The 21240-nt window shown below is 37.7% G+C and overlaps 1 protein-coding gene and 1 non-coding gene across 2 annotated transcripts; one reads left to right on the top strand and one right to left on the bottom strand.

Annotated features, from left to right (window-relative positions):
- Positions 1-20685, bottom strand: RAB11A (RAB11A, member RAS oncogene family). Its single transcript, XM_025472431.3, has 5 exons — positions 20261-20685; positions 13669-13864; positions 13240-13433; positions 12245-12325; positions 1-3227 (listed from the first exon to the last, which is right to left on the bottom strand). The coding sequence occupies exons 1-5, from the start codon at positions 20298-20300 to the stop codon at positions 3088-3090; spliced, it is 651 nt and encodes a 216-aa protein (XP_025328216.1). The 5' UTR covers positions 20301-20685; the 3' UTR covers positions 1-3087.
- Positions 20686-20770: 85 nt separating this feature from the next.
- On the top strand, positions 20771-20842 carry TRNAQ-CUG (transfer RNA glutamine (anticodon CUG)). The gene has a single exon. It is a non-coding gene; the product is annotated as a tRNA-Gln (tRNA).
- Positions 20843-21240: the final 398 nt, after the last annotated feature.

Genomic DNA, 21240 nt, shown 5'->3' with positions numbered 1-21240 from the left:
TTTGAATGACAACTTTAGTTTATTTGGCATATCCTTTAGGTGAATGGAAAAAGTGACCTGTCAAATCCGAGAAAGGGCCTGGTATCAGTGCCAACCCAACCAAGATAACAAAACTCAGCCCTTCTCTTTTTAGCACTAGCCTATTATTCTTCCCATTAAAGCATGTAGTAGAAGAAGGTCCTTTCATGGTCTTGGTTTTTTTTTTCCCCCACACAGGAAATACATGCCATGCACAGTACTTATACATAATTCATATTTTGTTTTGAATTTTTTTCAGGCTGCTTAGTATGTTTGTAAGACATCAAATAACCAAGTTCTATTTTCTTCCCATGTTTAAAAAACAAAAACAAACAAAACTCCATAAATTGAAACCTAACAGTCTGGAATAAGTTCTTAATTATCAACACAACCTTTGAATTATTCAGCTCCTGGTATTGGCTGTCTAAACAATTTTTTCTCTTTAAGGTACACAGAAGAAGTTATGACAACAATTCAAACCACTGAGAGCATTAGTATTTTGTAAATACAAATTACTGAAGACAAAATTAAGATGTTCATTTTCCCAATGATGAAATAAAAAGGACTAGTTCTGATGGGCAATCTAAAACTCAGAGGTTTAGATTTTCTGCAGAACCTTTCAGAACTTAAAAAGACCCCTGGTGTAAGTCACTAGCTAGCACCCCTTCTTAGAATTTAGCATACAATAATGCAATGGCTAAAGATAATTTACCCCTACAGAGTTATAATTACTATTAAAGAAAAATCATAAAAAGCACTTGAGACCAATGACATACAAGTTTAAATCAAGTCGAAATGGCTAACTGGCTTTTCAGAATAGGTTAAAAAACAATTCAAAGTTAAAATAACTGAAAAGCAGAGTCAAGCAGCAAAACACTTCTAAACTGCCTTGAGCCCTAAACTGTCATAATATTTTAAAACTTAATGTTTCTTACTGGAGACAATTTGTCTCCTGAGATACTACTCAGAATAAAGACACTGTTAAGCAATCAAAGACATTTTCTACTACTACTTAAAGGGTTCTTAGAATTCTCCTAAGATCCAACCATGCCCACAGCAACATTAAGTCTATACTTGATAAAAATTCAAAGTTATTCATTTTCAATTCACTACCTAGAGTTTCTTTCTCTTAAATAATTTTGTCAAAGATTTACTACCAATTTTGAGTAAATGCCTCTTCCTGGGTCTGGGGACAATGTAATATAGGAAAGTACAAAGATTACTTCCTTAATGTTTTTGGTGATATGTTTTCTAAGAAAAGCATAATTGAACCTTATGTCTAAAATCAAAGCTGAATTTACACAATGATGCCTCCAATTCAATGTTTATCTGTAATGCAAGGACCTATGCTCTTGCTGATCAGAATCAAATATTCCATGGCTATATCCAAAGCATCAAAAGAAAAATGTAATCTGACAACATAAAGAATAGTCCCCCTATAACTGTTTATTAGAATGTGAATATATTCCAAATAACTAAAAAATAAAATAAAAATAAAAATAAATCAAGTTACAGAGCATGCATAAAATACAAAGTAGCGATTTACAAATAGATAATATTATCTTCATAACCAACCAATACTCTAAATAATAAATGGCTACAGAAGAAAACCAAAAAGAATGACCACAGCAATGCCTTCCGTGTGCCCCACACGTCATGAGCACTGCAAAAGACAGATTAACTATGAAACATAGTAATCTATGCAAGCCCACACACATACATTTTTATACTTGGGGGATATTCCACCATCCTGAATAGTATCAATTCAATCGACACAACTTTCAGAACACTGCAGAGTTAAGTGCTTAATATTATCCACAAGAAAGTAAAACTCAGTATTAGTGTGCACATTTCTAAAATGGGAAACTAGTTGCTCCACTGATTTCAATAATGTAGTGGGGGGATAAAGTAGTTCAGCTTTGAATAATGCCTAAATGCATTCTATTTAAACTCAAGGTACTACGTACTAAAAGAATACATGCCTTTAAGTGGTACAACTTGAGCAGAAATTAACCTCTCACTAAATTCTTTAGACATACTGAAACCAGATATTCAACTGGACTATATTCCACAATATGTTGCAAAACTCAAAAATCAGCATTGTCAAAATAATTATCCATGCCTGCTGATAGAGATGGTGATAAAACTTGGTTGCATTTCATTTACTGGAAGGTTTTAGGACAAAATTAACACTTCACAATTTGATACTAACAGCATTAAACCAGTTCTTGCCTGAGCAATAAAATGCCACATAATCTACTGCTGGGAAATTAGAGGAGTTCAAGGATTTGGGCTGCCTAATCATGTGCAACAGAGGCATCGCAGATGGAATTCCACCAGTCTCTCGAGTTCCCAGCCTGCCAGGCAGCCTGGTTTAAATATGGCTCCATAACCACACTGCTACTGAAACCATATAACAAGCTTTTGTTTATTAACATAATCCTCGTCCAGAAAAAACTGTCCCCCTCTCTAATCAACTTTGATGCTTACAAAAATTAAAAAACAAAATTTACTAGACTACTTAACCCTATTAAGGCATTTTAGAAATTGATTTCCAGAATAATGGAAAATTTTCAAGCTCTCAAAATCCTGCTATGTTTATAGGGCAATTCTTAGATTTGTGGAAATATACACTGCATTGAGAGAAGAGTGTATGATATAAGCTGCTCCTTATAAGCTGCTCTGTGGCAAAATGGTAGCTTATTTCTTCTAAAGTCTTCTTAGTTTGATTTGATCAAGACCAATAGGTCTGAGCTTCAAGTGATCAAGTTCTAAATATGTCCTACAGTGACAGGCTTCCATGATGAAAAGTAAACAATAACTGAGGAATCCAAACATTCAGTTTATTAAACTAAGGCTAGTGAAGCCATAGCATGAAAAAAAGCTGCAGTCATTCGGGACAAGTGGATGATTTTATAAAGCTAAAATCAAAAGACTTAAGACATGGGAAAATTCATAAGTATGAGGAAGTAATAAAACACAAAGTGACCACAAGAATTACAAATATATTTAAATCTCAGACCTGGGAAATGGACTATACACAGCCTTCTAGGGGAGAAGAGAAATGCCTTATATGTTCTGACAGCACTGCACCTTTGGCTTGTTTTCAGTGGTTGGTGGAACATGAATAGGAACCACATTGTTGCTTGGAGACATGTCATTTTCACGTCTGTCTGACATTTGTTTCTGGGAAACAATGCGGTATATCTCTGGAAAAAACAAAACAACAGCAATACTCACTGTGAATAAACTCATTAATAGTACACAGAAGTAGAAAACAGATTTGTAGAAAAAGACTGCAAATAAATTTGAACAAAGAAAGCATAAATTTAAAGTTTTATTTTCAAATAACCATTGATTAGAGTAAGGGCAGAAAAGACAAAATAAAAGATTTTCCTTTTCAGAGGAAAGGGTTCACCAGTCAAATAAATCTTGGTTTAAAGAGATTACATAGTTTATGGGATTAGATCTAAATTAAACCATGAAAAAAAAAAAATAAAAATTAAACCATGAGAATATTTGCAGTCTACCCTTATCAAAAATCCTGTAAATACACTGATACAGTACGCCACAGAAAAATAAAGATAAATCTGCACTATGAGATACATTAATATTTTTCCTGGCTGTGTAAGGAAGTGCAGAACTTCATAAACATGCCAAAATCCCAACGGACTCTTAGAAAGGGAGGGAAAGATTATGCCTATCAATGCCTCCTGACCTAAGTTAAATTGTAATTAAATACTTTTTAACAGAGTACTTAAGATTTTATGATACTTATCAAAACTAACTATACAAACATAAAAACTGTGTCTACTTCTTCCACTAAACACTAAACTCTGTAAAGACAAGAACTCTATCTACCTTATTCAGTTCTGTACCTCCAGCACATGGCATATAATAGGGGTTTGGTAAGTAACTAGTTGGTCCAATAAGTGTTCTTAAATTCCTCTACACCCAGTATCTTTAGTTAACTTTTTATTTTTTTCCTTTTTAAAATATTTTATTTATTTATTTATGAGAGACACAGAGAGAGAAGCAAAAGACATAGACAGAGGGAGAAGCAGGCTCCTCAAGGGGAGCCCAATGTGGGACTTGATCCCAGGACTCTGGGACCATGTCCTAAGCCAAAGGCCGGCACTCAACCACTGAGCCACCCAGGCTCCCTATTTAACCCATTTTATTTGGTCTTCTATTTCACTGCCTAAAAGTATTTCCCTCTGACTAGATTATGAATTCCTTACAGAGAATGTATCTTATTTATCTTTACTCTCCCAGTTCTCCCTCAAAACAAAACAAAAAATCCTCAAAGGTAAGAGAATTCTAAAAATGGGATAAACTGACATGATGTGCCTATTATGATGTACTATGAAAGACACAATGTGTTCCTACAAAGAATACCTGTGTATTCCTGCCAAAAAATCTTAAAATGAATTTATCCTAAGAAAACATTTAGATAAATTCAGATTGAGGGACTTTCCAAAAATACTGGCCAAGAGTCTTCAAAACATTTATTGTTATAAAAATGCATTTAAAAGATGAGGATAGGGGATCCCTGGATGGCTCAGGGGTTTAGTGCCTGCCTTCGGCCCAGGGCGTGGTCCTGGAGTCCCAGGATTAAGCCCCACATCCGGCTCTTGCATGGAGCCTGCTTCTCTCTCTGCCTATGTCTTTGCCTCTCTCTGTGTCTCTCATGAATAAATAAAATCTTTAAAAAAATAAATAAATAAAAGATGAGGATAAATGTTCTACATCTATAGTGTCCAATATAGTACATATTTAAATTAAATTTAAAATCCAATTCCTCAATCCACTAGCCCTATTTCAAGCGCTCAATAACAACCTGTACCCAGTAGCTACTCTATTTAATAATATCCCAGATATGAAACAATTCCATCAATGTGTGACCTTTGGCCAAATTGACATTTAAAATGTAAAAACCAAATCTATAAAAGAATTATTAGTACACTTGGAGAAATAAGAATATGAACTGTACATTAGCTAATACCACATAAACATAAATTTCTTAAATATGATATGGTATTGTGATTACTCATAATGCCTTGTACTTAGGAGATAAAATGCTTCAGTATTTACTTGTAAAGTGCGAGAATGTCTATAATTTATTTTCCAAAGACTGAGTAAAGAGGGAAAAAAGTATATACACACATGTAAATAAGTCAAATATAGTAAAGTGATGATCCTAAAGGAAGGGTATAAGGTATTATTCCTATAATACTTGGAATTAAAAAAAATTTATAGGGTAAAAAAGGGAAAGTAGAAGTCTATTTTCAAAATGCTCCAAGAACATGTCAACCAACTGTAATGTAGTAACATCATTTGGATTGGATTCTAATTTGAACTGTAAAAAAAAAAAATTTTGAGACAAACTTTTAATATTGTTTAGATAATAGATGATAATAAGAAATTGCTGCCAATTTTTTAGTGGTTTTGTTGCTTTGGGTTTACGCCCCAATCTTTTAGATCTACATCATGAAATGTTTACAACTGAAATGATGCAATATCAGGGATTTGTTTCAAAAAATAAGGGAGGGAAGAGGTGGAACAAACACTGGTCATGAACTGATGGTTGTTGGTGGCTACATGGGAGTTGAGGATACTGTCCTACTTTTGGTATGTTGGAAACTTTCCATTACCAAAAGATAGAGAAAAAGAAATGTTAAATGAATTTATTTTCTCCAAATTAAGAGCTAATTTCTCTTAAGTTGAACAAGAGCAAGCTGTAGTCAATTAAATGTATAAACTAGCAAAAACACTGACAGCTATAATGTACCTTTCCTTACTTTTTTAGGGGGAGGAGGAGGTCAGCTAAAATTTGGGTCTGAGAAGGTTGACAGTACTTCTCAAAAGCTGAAGAAGAGAAAATTAAGAAAGCCTACTGACTAAATAAAAAAAAAAAAGGGCTATGTGTTCATTTGGATTCTTTTCATTGCAGAGATCGAACTGGAGTGTGTCAAGGGTAAAGGGAAAGACACTCATTCAATCAGGCTAGTGACTAAGAAATAAAGACAATTATTGACTTAATGTAAAACTTGACTAGTCATTCTTTAATGTTTTCTCCCTAATCCCAAACTGGATGGCTCTTCTTTTAAGTGCACATGATTAAATGTGACCCTCTACAAAATTTAACTTCTTTACAAGTTGTTTTGGAGATTTAGAGGAACCAAAACAAAAAATATTTTGCAGACTCTTATATGAAAAGCAAATACTCGAAGAGTGGAAAAGAAAGAGTTCTCAAAGAACAGAAAGTTAAATATTAAAGAGATCGCATTACAAAGCAAGAAATTTGAGCAGTATTGTATAACTGGTCTGCAAGTACTACACAGTTCTGTGGAAATGGATTACTGCTACGTTTGTTCCAGTCACCGAACAGATAGATGTCCACTAATGAAAATGCCAAAGCAGTAAAGAAAATAGGAAAAGTGCTGATCAAGAAAGAAAATGAAAATTTTCTTTCAAGTAGAATGGGCACTAAGAAACTACTCAAGTAATTTATTTAACATCTCTTGTGGCTGGGTGTGTCACTTAAATACTTTGATAAGAAAATAGGAAGCAGGTACCCTCTAGGTGCTATCTGATTAGAGGTTATTTAAGGAGGGAAAGGAAACAGGACTAGTAAGTAACGTGGTAAACCAGATGCAAATATTTTCCTCTTTCAAGGGCATGTTCTCCTTTAGAACCAGATGTATGTGATACACTAATTCCTGTACAGTCCCTCTTGCAGATGTCCAAAGGCTAGGCAAGGTTAAAAAGAAAAGGAATTGGGATCCCTGGGTGGCGCAGCGGTTTGGCGCCTGCCTTTGGCCCAGGGCGCGATCCTGGAGACCCGGGATCGAATCCCACGTCGGGCTCCCGGTGCATGGAGCCTGCTTCTCCCTCTGCCTCTCTCTCTCTCTCTCTCTCTCTGTGACTATCATAAATAAAAATTAAAAAATTTAAAAAATAAAAATTAAAAAAAATAAAAAGAAAAGGAATTCTGCTGTGCTGTTCCTATGTTAGACACAATCTCTTACAGATCTAAATAGAAAGTTAAAATATTAATAGAGAGTTTTAAATACAACCTAGCAAAGTTAAATTAAAAAGACACACGCCTATTTCTCTATTCATACTCTCTCCACACTCTAATAAAGTATGAAGCAATTTGCAAAGTACACTCTAAGGAAGTTAAATGCAATTGTTCCAAACTAGGGAACAAAAAGAGCTAAAAATCTTTGCGCTCTCCAAAAATTGTAAAAGTAACAAAAGCTGAGTTATTCCACTACAGCGTAAGTCAGAATTGCTTAGGTCTTCTACAAACACTCTGCTCACCATTAAGTTTCTTGAACATCAAAAAAATGCTCTGATTTTATATACTGGCATGTATTTGAGCCAAGAACAAAAATAATACACCTCAGGGCGTCTGGGTGGCTCAGTTAGTTAACTGTCTGACTCTTGATCTACGTTCAAGCCGCACATTGAGCTCCACACTAAGGGTAGAGCTTACATTAAAAGAAAAAAAAAAAAACACATCTTGTTAAATGATTCTCACTACTTTAGCCATAAAATTAAGAGTTCAGTCTTCAATAACTAATGATTTGGGCTTATTAATTAAATGGAGAAACCTTGCAGTTACCACTTTAACCAAGTGATCAGATTTAACATCACCAGTAATGAATACAACAACCTAATATCACAACCTCCTGATGGGATACACCGAGATCGCTTTTGTAGTATTTTTGCTGAAACTGTAATCTGAATTTAATTATGAGGGATCATGAGACAAATGCAAATTGAGGGACACTACAAAATAAATGACCTGTACCTTTCAAACAAAATATATCGATAAACAAAGGATTAAGGATCTGTTCAGATTAGAGGAGATGAAAGAGGTAGGAAAGCTGAATGCAATTTGTGATGTGATCTCACAATTTCTGTTGCTAATAAGGACATAATTTGAACAAATGGCAGAACCTGCACAAGGTCTGTAGCTAAACATTGATATGGATTACTATCTAACTCTGATTTTTGGCAACTGCACTACAGTTATCAAAGAGAACATCCTTGTTTTTAAGAAATATGCACTGAAAAGTACTTAGGTGCAAGAGGCAACAAGTCTGCTAGTATGAAATGGTGCAAGAAAAAAATTAGTATTTATCAAGAGGAAGAAAAAAGAATAAAGCAGATACGGTAAAATACCAACATTTGGGGAATATGGTGAAGGGTATTTACAAATTCTTTGCACTATTATTGCAACTTTTCTTCTTTTAAAGATTTATTTATTCATCTTAGAGAAAGAATGTGTGTTGGTGGGGGAAGGGAAGAGGGAGAGAGAATCTCAAGCAGATTTGACGCTCGGCATGTAGCCCTGATGCTCAATCCCACAACCCTGAGATCACGAAGTGAGCTGAAAACAAGAGTCTGACGCCTAACTGACTGTACCACCCAGGCACCTCACAACTTTTCTTAAAGTCTGAAACTGTCAAATTTCAAACTTAAAAGAAAAAATAAGAGTATGAAAGTATGGATTAAAAACATCCCTTAATGAACTTGACGATAAAAAAAAAAAACAAAACTGCACAGCAATGCAAAGGCTGAGCAATCTAGTAGGTTCACTCAAGTACTAACCAACTATCTCTAAAAATTATCACCAGCAAAATTGTCATGGAGTTACTGTCAAATTCATGGATGCCAAAAATGCCAGGAGTCTATTCTAAACAAGCAACACAATGAACTTTGGAGTAGTAAAACAGATAAATATTCTAACATAATTTTCCAACTTGAAAATGAAAAAACAATTTTTTCTTCCAGCAACATCAAGACACCATGTAAATGCTCCCTTAATGCTGTTAACATTCAAGGTAGAATTAAACCTAATGAGATTACTGTTATCTTTACTGGGTTTTTTTGTCCTCCCATTTCTTTTTCTTTTCTTTTCTTTTTCTTTTTTTTTTTTTTTAAGATTTATTTTAGTAGGGGTGAGGTAGAGGGGGAGAGAAATCCAAGCAGGTTCTGTGCTGAACAGAACCTAACTTGGAGGTAAACCCTACCACCTCAAGATCACAACCCAACCAGAAACCAAGGGTCAGACACTCAACCAACTGTACCACCAAGGCACCTCATTCCTTCCTGTTTTTTCTAAGTATTAATACTCCTACTGGTATATAAAGAGAAGTTTAAAACAAACATCCTAGCACATGCAAAACAAGAGATGTCTGCTCCACATGCAGTGATCTCTGATCCCACAGATCAACACTGAGATTTATGCTCCAAGGAAGCTGAGAAAATAGTGAATATAGAGAGGAAAAATGGTAGTAAGTGAAGCTGAAGTCTTATTTGCTTTTAAGCAACATTAACTAAGCAGTAGTAGCATATGTTAAATCTAGAATGAATTTTAAGAAAAATGGCCAAATGTTCTTCATCTTTAAGGACAAAACAGTTCTGGGACGCCTGGGTGGTTCAGCGGTTGAGCGTCTGCCTTTGGCTCAGGGCATGATCCTGGGATCCGGGATCGAGCCCCACATTAAGCTCCTGCCTCTCTCTGTGTCTCTCATGAATAAATAATCTTAAAAAAAAAAAAAAAGACAAAACAGTTCAATTTGAAGTATATATCATACTTATTGATTAGTTAGCTCATGTTTGAGTTAATGATTAAGTTCAATGTTACAAAATGATACACACAATAGTTAACTGCAGATGGTCTCATCTTCACTTAATATCAGAATAGTCTAGAAACTGAGATCAGAAAGGGCTAGAATCTAGAATGCACAGGAGATCTGATGGGACGTAAAAAAATATCTCAACAAGGACTAAAAATTTTTTTCAAACGAGGTTTTCGGAGGCCTTGAAAGACTCACAGACCCTCAAGATGACTTAACTCACTTATTATTTAAAACAGTGCAACTCTGAGGACACAGGAAGTTCAGTGACTAGCTACACAGGGAGTGGGAACAAAATGCTAAAAAGTAAAAACCTACAACTCCTAGGTCTAAATTTAGTACTCTACATATTGACTTAATAGAATCTGCACAAGTGGTTGTAAAGAAAAGAAGTAGGATTTGCAGATACACTGCAATAATTAATCAAATCTTGCTTGCAATAGTCTAATGAAACAGATTTTTTATCTGAACAGAAGATTCTAAGGGAAAGCTACTGTGTTCCAAGAGACTATTTAATCCAACCTCAGCACCAGTTCTATTATAGTTACTATTTTTCTCCTAACAGAAAATAATTCTAATCAACTATCATTATACCTACTGTATGTGAATCATCACTATTTTAATTTTTTTTCATGTTTTAACTGCTATTTAACTACTAATTCATCAAATGTCCACTCTGTACTAGGTATAAGTTAAGCATTTTTTACGTGTATGAACTCATGAATTCATTTTTGGAGTCTAGAGTAGATGTCTCAAATAACAGGCAACTCTTTTCTGTGAGTTACAGAGATAAAAACCTTTGAGTCACAACATAACAGTTAAGTCAAATCATACCACAAGGTATTTATAAATATAAGCCCTCTTAAAAAAGCACAAAACTATTTATTTTTAATTTAATGTTGATTTTAATTTAACATACTTAAATTTTACAGATAAAGAATTTAAGACCTAGAAAAGTTAGGTAATTTGCTTAAGATTACAGAGCCAATGGTAACTGAAGGAGCCAGGACTAAAACACAAATCAGGGTTCCAGGACCATGCTCTTAAATTCTAGGCTTTATTCTCTACATATTTCAAGTCTGAACTATGATGTTTAAAAGTTAAAATTTGTAGATCACTAAATTCTACACCTGAAACTACTATTACATTGTATGTTAACTAACTGGAATTTAAATAAAAACTTGGGAAAATTAAAAATAAAAAAATCAGGGCACCTTTGTGCTCAGCTGGTTAAATATCTGACTCCTTGGGAGACTGCTTAAGATTCTCTCCTTCTCCCTCTGCCCCCCTTACTTTGTACTTGCTCTCTCTACAAAAATAAATAAATTTTAAAAATTTTTAAATAAAAATAAAAGTTAAAATCTGTTAACCTCTAATGCAAGTACTACATACAAAGAATACATTAAAATTTTGTTATATTAAAATTGGAAACGGGACACTTGGGTAGCTCAGTGGTTGAGCATCAGCCTTGGGCTCAGGGTGCGATCCTGGAGTCCCAAGATTGAGTCCCATATCGGGCTCTCCCCAAGGGGCCTGCTTCTCATTCTGCCTATGTGTCTGCCTCTCTCATGAATAAATAAAATCTTTTAAATAAATAAATAAATAAATAAAATTGGAAACTTATTAACCATTTCTCCATACAGACCTGTTCGAAAGTCGTATCAGACTATGGTATATAGTAAGCCTACACTTTACAATAGGAGTTCTTAAAAATAATTTTAAACTACTTTAATACAACCCATCAAACTACTTACTAGAGAATTAAGATTAAACTTGCTGACAAGTTGGTCATTCAAATAAAGTCAGAGTAAATATGAGTCAACATGAATACAGCCTTGAAATCCAAGATTGACCTGATCTGCACATCTAATTTTAAAACAGCATGAACTTTGTTCTTTTTCCACTACTTATTTAAACTTTTTTTTTTTTTAAGATTTTATTTATTTATTCATGAGAGACACAAAGAGAGAGGCAGAGGGAGAAGCAGGCAGAGAGCCCGATGAGGGACGGCCTCAACCACTAAGCCACCCAGGCATCCCCTATTTAAACTTTTCCATATGCAATCACTCACAGATTTTCTCCAGAGATGACACCTTGCTTCTTTTACATCACAAGAGAGTTTTACTTTTTGTTTTTTCATTTAAATTCTTAAAAATAGGTTTTCCCCTAGCTGCTTCTATAATGTATCAGAACAAAGCAAGCCTTTTCTTTGCTAAATCTCAAAGGACATTTCTATCTTCCCATAGTCAGGATTTCAGTATCTTATGAAAATGCCTTTAACCATTACTTTGTACTTGTGACCATAAAGTATGGAATAACTGGACTGAAGCAATAATATAAGTAAACAAATTATTTTCAAAGTACTTTTCCTAATTACAAACCAAATAAACTAGGATAATTAAAGCTCAGCAAGGAAGAATTGTTAACTAATTTTGTACTTTAAACAGCTCTTGCTATAGCAGCTCTCAAATGATAGTTATTCTCAGTGTGATATATAGGTTTCCTAATTTGTTTAAATTACATTCTTCAAACTTCCAATTCCCACTAGCATAATCTAAAAATTCAAGTCTTACCTGTCAGAATTGTCTGAAAAGCAGCTTCTACATTTGTAGAGTCTAGAGCGGAAGTCTCAATGAATGACAAACCATTCTTTTCTGGGGGGGGGGGGGGGGGAGAGGGAAATAAAAACTTCAGTCTTGTCAAATTTTATGAAAGAGATATAATACATTCTAGCCTTCAAAAGGAAAATAACCTAAGTCCTCCTCAATTTCTTGAGCAATAAGGGCATCATTCTATTTACACTTCAGCATATTAAAAAGAACAGTGAAAGATTTTCATTGCCTCCTTAATTAAAAAATACTTGTTACATCTATACACTACCAATGAATGACGTTATTCAAAATGTAGTAAACTTATCAAATACTCAGTTATTTCCATCCATTACTGTCCTTCTCCATCAACAACAGAATTATGATATGAACATGGATGAGTAGGTGTTATCCGCTTAGAATTCTTTAACTATATTATTTGAAATAAAGCGTCTTGCCTGGAAAACTAAAAAACTATTGTAAAAACCTTTATTCACAGCATAATCACTAGTAGACAGTCACAACTTTCACTAGCCAAGAATGCTGCCTTCTAGTAGGCTATTCCAAACAGAAGTTATAGGCAGACCCTCTATTAAATCAAAAAAGTTGGTTGTTGACATTCCCTGGGCCACTGTCTTTCAGACCCACATAGAGCAGCCTTGGTAAAATACTGACATAACAGAGAAAGAGACAGGAAGCACAAAATAAACTGAGAGATATCATCTACCCCTTCCAAGGAAATGAAAGAAAGATTTATATTCAACTCTTGGCAGCAAAAACTCAAAATACTATGTTTTAATGACTCAAAATTAAGCAAGAAAGTCATCACAAACTTTCCGAACAATCCTTGCTGAGTATTCATGTCTACCTTTTTAAAACTACTGTAAGCGATTACGGTCATTGGAAAAGTATCAAAACTGTAAGACATAAGAGTTAAAAATACAGAATCACTGTAATATCATGAAATTCATATCACTAACCTGCAAAAGCTCTTGCTTCATCTGTAGGAACTGCCCTGAGATGACGCAAATCACTCTTATTGCCCACAAGCATGATAACAATGTTACTATCAGCATGATCTCTCAGTTCTTTCAGCCATCGTTCTACATTTTCATATGTGAGATGCTTAGCAATGTCATAAACCAGTAAGGCACCTACAGCTCCACGATAATATCTGAAAACAGAAACAGGTATTTAATGTCAGAAAACAATGGTAAGATGGAAGGGAATACTGAGAAGAACTAAATATATAGATTATATATTTTTAAAAACACATTTATAAATACATTTCAAAATCCTAATACTGGACTTCTTAAGAGGAAAAAAAAAGTTCCTTTTCCAATACCAAAAGTTAGCTAATTCAGTTGATGGCAGTCTATTTCTCAGAATTTAAAAACTATGAGACTTACGCTGATGTTATAGCTCGGTATCGCTCCTGCCCTGCCGTGTCCCATATCTGTGCCTTTATTGTTTTCCCATCAACCTGGATGCTTCTTGTTGCAAACTCTACTCCAATGGTGCTCTTACTTTCGAGATTAAACTCATTTCGAGTAAATCGAGACAAGAGATTACTCTTTCCAACACCAGAATCTCCAATAAGGACAACTGAAAAAAAGACAAAGAATTTAATGTCAGATGAATGGGGCAGACATCGTTCAGAATACTACCACGCTACAAAGCAAAAAAGACAGAACATCTGATTTTTTTTTTTTACAAGGGATGGGGGCAGGAAAGGCAAATAGTCCATGTTCTTGACCTGTTACCAATCGATAAAACCAATTTATTCTTTTTAAATTGTTTCTACCCACATAATAACTTCCACACATCATCTGCTTAGCACAAATACAGTATCCTGTCTTACATATGCAATTTTAATTATAGGTCTGCTGGACTGATTAATTACCATAAATGCTATACCAACCGTATTACCATACAAGATAGTAACATCAAAGATAAATCCTACACCAAATACACAATTTGTGATATTAAAGTGTATCATACATGAAGGTAACAAAGGATATCAGTGAGTAGAAAGGAGGGAAAGAATGAAAATGTTCTACTTAGTTTAATCAAAGACTGGGTGTAACATCAGGACTCACACCTGGGCAAAATGAAACACATTTACCATATGAGGCATCAGGTTTACAAACTTTGCCACCCAGATCACAAAAACTACAAGGACCTTTTCACAGCTGCATTCATCCGATAGGCAGGATGCTAGAGACCCCTACAAAAACGGATACCCCAATTAAGTTTAACAGGAGCCCTACGAAGCTAATAATCCTTGACTTACTCTGAGTAAAAGCCAAAGCAGAGGGCACACACTTTCTGTTATGACTTAATTTTTTAAAACGAGTTTGGTTTAGATGAATTTATTTCCTATGATCACTAATAAACGCAGTTTATTTATTAACCAAGTACATGAGGATTTTTCTTTCACCCAAGACAATGTTATACCTAAGAATTTCATAAACAATGGGGAAATAGGCAGTTCACTTGTTCTAAAGCATTTCTATCTGAATTTAAAGAACAAAATGAATTCACAGGTTTATAGAACATGAGCTAAAAAAATTCACAAAAGAAAAAAATGCTATCAGCATTTCAGGAAATAAGACTTATTTCTGTTGACTACTAATCCTTCCTACTAGCTGATTCAGGTACCAAGACTAGAAAATCAAACATGTGAGAGTAACACCAAGGACTAAGACCATGCCTTACTAAAGAGACTGGGATTTGGTAGTTAGAGGGAGAGGTAGGTAAAAACTTTAAGAGCTCAACGCACTCTGGTCAGAGGGCAAAGAGAGTATTATGCGTTCCTTCCTTGCTACAAGAGCGGATACAAGCTGGCCTCTGCACAGTCCTGGATGAAGTACATTATCAAATGCATATCTTTCTGACTTCCTCTATTAGCTGATTCAGCAAGAAATCATCCAGGTGGCAGTAAGTCCATGAAGCACAAACTGCAGTTATTTCTTTTAAGATTTTTAAAATTTATTCATTAGAGAGACAGAGAGCAAGGCAGAGACACAGGTAAAGAGAGAAGCAGTCTCTCTGCAAGGAGCCTGATGAGGGATTCGATCCCAGGACTCCGGGATCATGACCTGAGCCAAAGGCAGACACTCAACCACTGAGCCACCCAGGTGTCCCAGAAGAGAATCCCAGTTTCAGTGTAATAGTCTACCCTCTTGCTAGGATACACTCACTGTTGCCTCTTAGTGCAAGAGGCCTAATTTTCTGCTGAGGAAACCCTTTGAGAGTCATTTCTAAACCCACACTAGCACTGAGGTGTAAACATCTCATTTGAGGTGGGAATAGGGAAAAAGGGAGAAATCAAAAAGTTAAAATATGTTTACTTCATAGACATTCAGATATCAATCAGTAATTCAGGAGCCAATCACTTTAAAATAAAAAAGACACCTAAAACGACAATGTCTCTGGAAAATTAAATAACTTACCCAAAGAACACCTCCCTCCCACAGAAACTCTAGCACTTTCAAGTTCTGGTTTCTTCCCTTCTGACCTCCATGTTAACAAATGATTATGCTCATTATCTCCCCACTCAGCATAAAGATAGTGAAGGCATTTTCCCCCTCAATATAATAATTTTAACATTATAAAAAATAGCACCTTTATCTGAAAATAATTCAAGTCTCATGAATGCTTTATACAGTATAAAATAATTATCTCAACTAGACATGGACAGGGTTGCCAGAATAAAAGACTAACAACTTGTTAAAGGATTATATCTTGAAAGACACCAGAAGATACTGGTTAAGAATAGTGCTGCCAAGAAGATGCTAAGAAATAACACAGTAAGGAAAGCTGGTTCTATTCAGTTACCAAATGAGAAACCAAACCAAGACGAGTTACATTTAAGGTCACCAAAAAAATAAAAGCAAACCAGAATGGACTACTCAAGCAATGTAAGAGAATTTACTGGCCATAGCTGAAAAACCAAACACAAAGTTCACAGACTCAATTTCTAACCAAAATAGTTTCTCTCATTAAGATAACAAAGTATGATTGCTTTTTAAAAATGTGACAAACTACATGATCACATCCTATGGTTCAAGAAAGGAATGTGCAGTGACTTTACAATGTTTTCCTTAACTAGTACCTTAGGTTAAAAGTTTACTTCCCATTTTAAACAGTTTATGCTATATCCATCTATATAGCACGTGTGTGTGTGGGGGGGGAGTATGTATAATGATATAAACATAAATAACAGCATCTATGTATTAAACACTTATAGCATTTCTAAAGTAACCTAACGATGTTTATTACCACTTGGTAATAAACCACTTGGTAATAAACCTTCCCTGCTAAATTTTAAGTACCATTCTAATACCTAATATTAAATTTGGCTCATAAAAGATCAAATATTAGATTGCCATAGAAGCAGAATATACATATAAATTATAACTTATTTAATAAAAACTTCCATCTCTCCAACCACATTAAGTTTTATATATTCTCTTGCAAGCTAAAGTACTGGACCAAAATTTAATTCAAGAAATCAGAGTATATCAGATCTAAATGTTAACATCTGAAAGGAAAACAGTTAATTTTCATACTGATTTTTATAAAACTTGGGGGGCATCTGGGTAGCTCAGTCACTTGAGCGTCTGCCTTTGGCTTGGGTAATGATCCTGGGGTCCAGGGACCATTGTAAGGCTCCTTGTTCAGTGATAGTCTGCTTCTCCCTCTCCCTCTCTCCCTCCTCAAGCTTGCTGGCTTGCACTCTCTCTCAAAACATTAATAAAATCTTTTAAAAAATAAAAAATAAACTGGGGAGATTTTTCTACTCCTTCAGCTATATTCATAGTCCTACCTCACCACAAGTCTTGAAAATAAAATGTATTCTAGTACATCAATAAAGCCTTAGTCTAGACAAGTTTTTCCAGATTCAACAGAATGTGAGTTACTCAACCGAAAGTTGTGAAAGAAAAACTACCAAGATACAAGACAGCAAAGTTCCCAAGATCTTTTCCATTGACAATCAGCTGATGGTTAATTACTACTGACCTTTAACTAGATTGAAAAGAAAATGATGTAGACTATGTATCTAGATATTCAAAAAATGTGACTCTGAAATGGCATCTACAACACCAATAGGAAATATGACTGATGCCTGCTTCGCTTATGTGTCCCACAGGGCCATAACCACATTATATATACATACTTACAGAATCAAAGCTTTTGAAATAAAAAGTCAAGTTTTAAAAAATAAAATACCCATACACACACCAATAGTCTCCTTGTTGAGCTTAACTAAAGATTAATGCTCAAGAACAAATGCATAACACAGAATAATTGTCCTGCTCTCTCCCCACATTACATTCCCATTTGGACTACTCTATCCTGTACGAATCAAAATATACCTTCATTTTCAACTGGTTAGAGTTACAAACTAACTTCCAATTCCCTCAAAGTGTGAAGGTGTGCTAGGTAAGCAATCTTACAAGTAGAAGGGCCTACCTCATCTCAGTGAATAAACCTCTGAAGAATGAAACTAGTTTAAAATGGATTATTGTTGCTTTGCTTTAAGATATAACTCTATAAATAAAAAATTGGCTAACTAATCAGCACTAAAGTAAAAAAAAAAAAAAAAGTGACTCATATCCTGTAAGAGCTTTAAAAAAGTGGAAATTCTTCTCAGCAAAATCTTTTTAAGACCCAATCTTAAGAAGCAAAATGTACAACAAAATGAAAACATAACCCATGGAAACATAAAATACTTTAAAAGTTCCTACTTTTAAATTTCTCTCATAATACTTGAATGCTCTTGTGAAGATTTAAGGTTCAAAAAGCTGACAAGAACCACAGAACTTTCTTCACATTATTATCACTTACTGAATCCTCAAAACCAGTCTCATTTAATTCTGAGAGATAGGTATTATTTCCTTTTTAGAGATGAGGGAACTGAGGCTCAAAGGTCACAAAGCAAGTTTAAGACCTGAGTCAGAATCTGAATCCAAGCCTGCGTGATTCCAAAGCTCTCTGCCCTCAATCACTGTTAGGATGGTCTAATCCCAAAGTTAAGTTAAAATCCCTTAAACCAATCCAGGACAGCTAATATTCTTAGTGGGGGTGTGGGGAATGATTTCTATAAACAACAGTCAAGCTCCACATCAAACAGGAGAAAGACTTGTGAGTTGCTAGTCCATCTTGTTCTAAATCACTTCAAAGATACCTAGCTGCTTACTGCCTTGTACCTTATTTTAAGAAATCTTTTAAGGACTAAACACCAGTCTCTAGGGCCTCACCTAAGTAATTTCACATGACCTCAGATGCCCTCAGCAAAGAGTATGCTAAAGAACCCATGCTTCCTTTTTGTATTTATAAAATGCACTAAGTAAGCTCTTCTCTGCAGACGACTTTCCACTCACTATGGGGGAGCAAGGATGAACCCTGTACTCACCCTATATTTACAGAATATTGTAGCCCAGAGGAGTTAGGTGGTGGTAAGATTTGCAAAGTATTGGTAAAGCAGTGTTTCCTGCTTCCTTCAGTCAATCATTCTTAGCACCCAATGGCAAGGTCAGAAACCATCACCATGCTTAACACTCTTTTTAAAAAAAACTCCACCCTCCACTGTAAAGCCTTAATAGCAATGGCTTCTTCCTCTCTGGTAATGATCTTTGTTCAGCATACTATACTGATGGCTGCCCTAATTCAGGAGCAGTGAAAGAGCATCTGAGCGAGAGCGCAATCACCGAACAAAACAAACAAAACAAAATAAAAAAGAGCATTTACCGTACTCTTCCTGGTTAAACACTGTACCCTTTATTTGTGTTGATACCAACTACCGGGATTCTTTCCCGAGTAACCAATAAGCAATTCTTTCTATCCATTCCCCACCCTCCGGTATGTTCTGTCCAAGGGCACTAACAGGTTTCCCGATCTCGCCATACATATTAAATTCCACCAAAGAGCACACAACTGTACCCCTAGCCCCCCCCCCACCTTTCGGGGAAAGGTTATGTGGCTAAAAAGTGGGACTCTTTCCCTTCCTGTTCTAAAAACACCAAAAGATCGGGATCCTCCCGGCGTTGCAGCAGGAAGCAACCCGTCCACAGTGATAAAGCAGGCGAGTATTTGTGCAGCGCACAACCTTTCCTGCTCAGGAACTGGGCCTTCAGGTCTGGCAAGGATAACAGCCACCACCCATCCGCAACCCCTTCTCGCTCGCAGTCTGGAGTTATCCCGGGCTGGCTGCCGCTGGGTAGGGAGAGGAGGAGGGAAAAGAAAAAAGACAAAAAAAAAAAAAAAAGCCCAGATGGGAAGTCCCAACAGTGTGTCGGGTCACTGCGACAAGTGCGCGCGTGGGTGACGGGCAATCCCTCCTGCCCTGCCCCCCACCCTCGGGGTCGCACGGGGGACGCGGGAGAGGTCCCGATTATTTGGGGGAGGAAAGGGAGGGAGAGAGCGAGCAGCCCCGGGGGGTGCGGGGGGGGCGGTGCGAGGCTATAACCGACCAAGGGGGCTATGGGGGCGGGAGGGGTGGGGACCCCCCGGCCCGCTCGGATTCCGACCGGGGCCTGGCGCGGGCCCGAGCGGCGCCGGTCCGGGGGGAGCAGGGCGCAGAGGTGGGGGGCCTGTGGTGGGAGTGTGCGCCTACGGGAAGGTGAGCGAGGGCAGGCCCGGTCACAGGGGCTCGGGGGAGGGGCGCCAACCCGAAAAGACACAGGGTGGGAGGGGCGGCCCTCGCCAGGGGCACCGGACCCGGGAAGCGCAGGCGAGCTGGAGGCGGCGGCCCGCCGTGGAAGGACACGGGGTGGGGGGCGCGGAGGCAGGCGAGGGCCTAGGGGGGTCGCTGCGAGCCCGGCGTGCGCGGAGGGCGCCCCGACCTGGGGAGAGCGCGGCGCGCACCGCACGGCCGGGAAGGGCGGAGGGAGGCCGGCTCCGGGGCACCGCCGGCCCGCGCGGGTCCCCAAGGGAGTGCCCCGGGGCCCCCGGACCCCGACCCGCTGAGGAAAGTGGGGCAGCCCACGGCCTCACCTTTGAAGAGATAGTCGTACTCGTCGTCGCGGGTGCCCATTGCGCGGCCGGGGAGCGAAGGGGCGGGAGCAGCAGCGGTACCGGTGGGACCAGGGGGCGTCGCTGCAGGGGTAACCCGAGCGCCGAGCCTCAGCTGCCGGACCGGGGAAAGAACCCCTCCCTGCCGCTACGTCACTTCCGGCCGGCCCCAGCCCCTCGGGGGAAGCACTTCCGGGAGGCGACGCTCCGCCCCCGAGCCCGGGAGGGGCGGTGCGCGGCCGAGTCGTGTCCGTCTTCAAATTCTGCCCCCTTCCCCCCAATTCTCCTCCCCCCTCCAAAGGCTTAGGTGGGGAATGCAGCTCTGGAGTCCCAGCTCTGAGCCGCCGCTTGCCACCCTCTCAATCCTCGCGCCGGCGTGCGGGGAAGCGGGGTGCTGGGAAGCGCGTCAGCCGCGCCTGCGCGTTGGGAGGCTGTGGTTGGGGGCGGGGTCTCTAAGAATTAGAGAGCAGAGGGCGCCCGTGCGCTTGTGGCGGTTCCATGGTGTAATGGTTAGCACTCTGGACTCTGAATCCAGCGATCCGAGTTCAAATCTCGGTGGAACCTGCGGCGGTCTGCTTTTCCTTTCCTGACCATACTTCAATTCATTTATTTATTCGCCAAGTGATTGTGATACAACTACGATATGTATGGCCTTGAACGAAGCAGGGACAGAATTTCTCAAAGGATAATCTTTGCCCACAAAGGCCGTTTGGATCTGTAGCCACTGTCACCTGGGTGTCTCCTAAGGAGCCTCTTCGCTTCGCCTTTTTTTTTCTTTTTTTTTCTTTTTTTTTTTTTAAATCTGGGTCTTTGCCTTTGTCGAAGCCAGCTAGCTTCAACAGCTTCGATGTAACTTGATTCCTTTATGCTACAATTTTCAACCTCTAACTTCATTCAAGGGCAGGCGCTTTTCACTCTTTTTTTTCTCTGGAAATTTCTCAAACTATCTCCAGATGTCATTC

The sequence above is a fragment of the Canis lupus genome, chromosome 30 (assembly GCF_003254725.2).
Source record: "Canis lupus dingo isolate Sandy chromosome 30, ASM325472v2, whole genome shotgun sequence".
Classification (NCBI taxonomy): domain Eukaryota; kingdom Metazoa; phylum Chordata; class Mammalia; order Carnivora; family Canidae; genus Canis; species Canis lupus.
The sequence above is the reverse complement of the archived record's forward strand: the minus strand, read 5'-3'. Positions and strand labels throughout refer to the sequence as shown.

Excerpts from the sequence above, each read along its gene's own strand:
- RAB11A (XM_025472431.3), bottom strand. The coding sequence starts at position 20,300 with ATGGGCACCCGCGACGACGAGTACGACTATCTCTTCAAAG. Across the intron at positions 12,326-13,239 it reads TGAAGCAAGAGCTTTTGCAG|AAAAGAATGGTTTGTCATTC; the intron begins GTTAGTGATATG and ends CCCCCCCCCCAG. Across the intron at positions 3,228-12,244 it reads TTTTCAGACAATTCTGACAG|AGATATACCGCATTGTTTCC; the intron begins GTAAGACTTGAA and ends TGTTTTTTCCAG.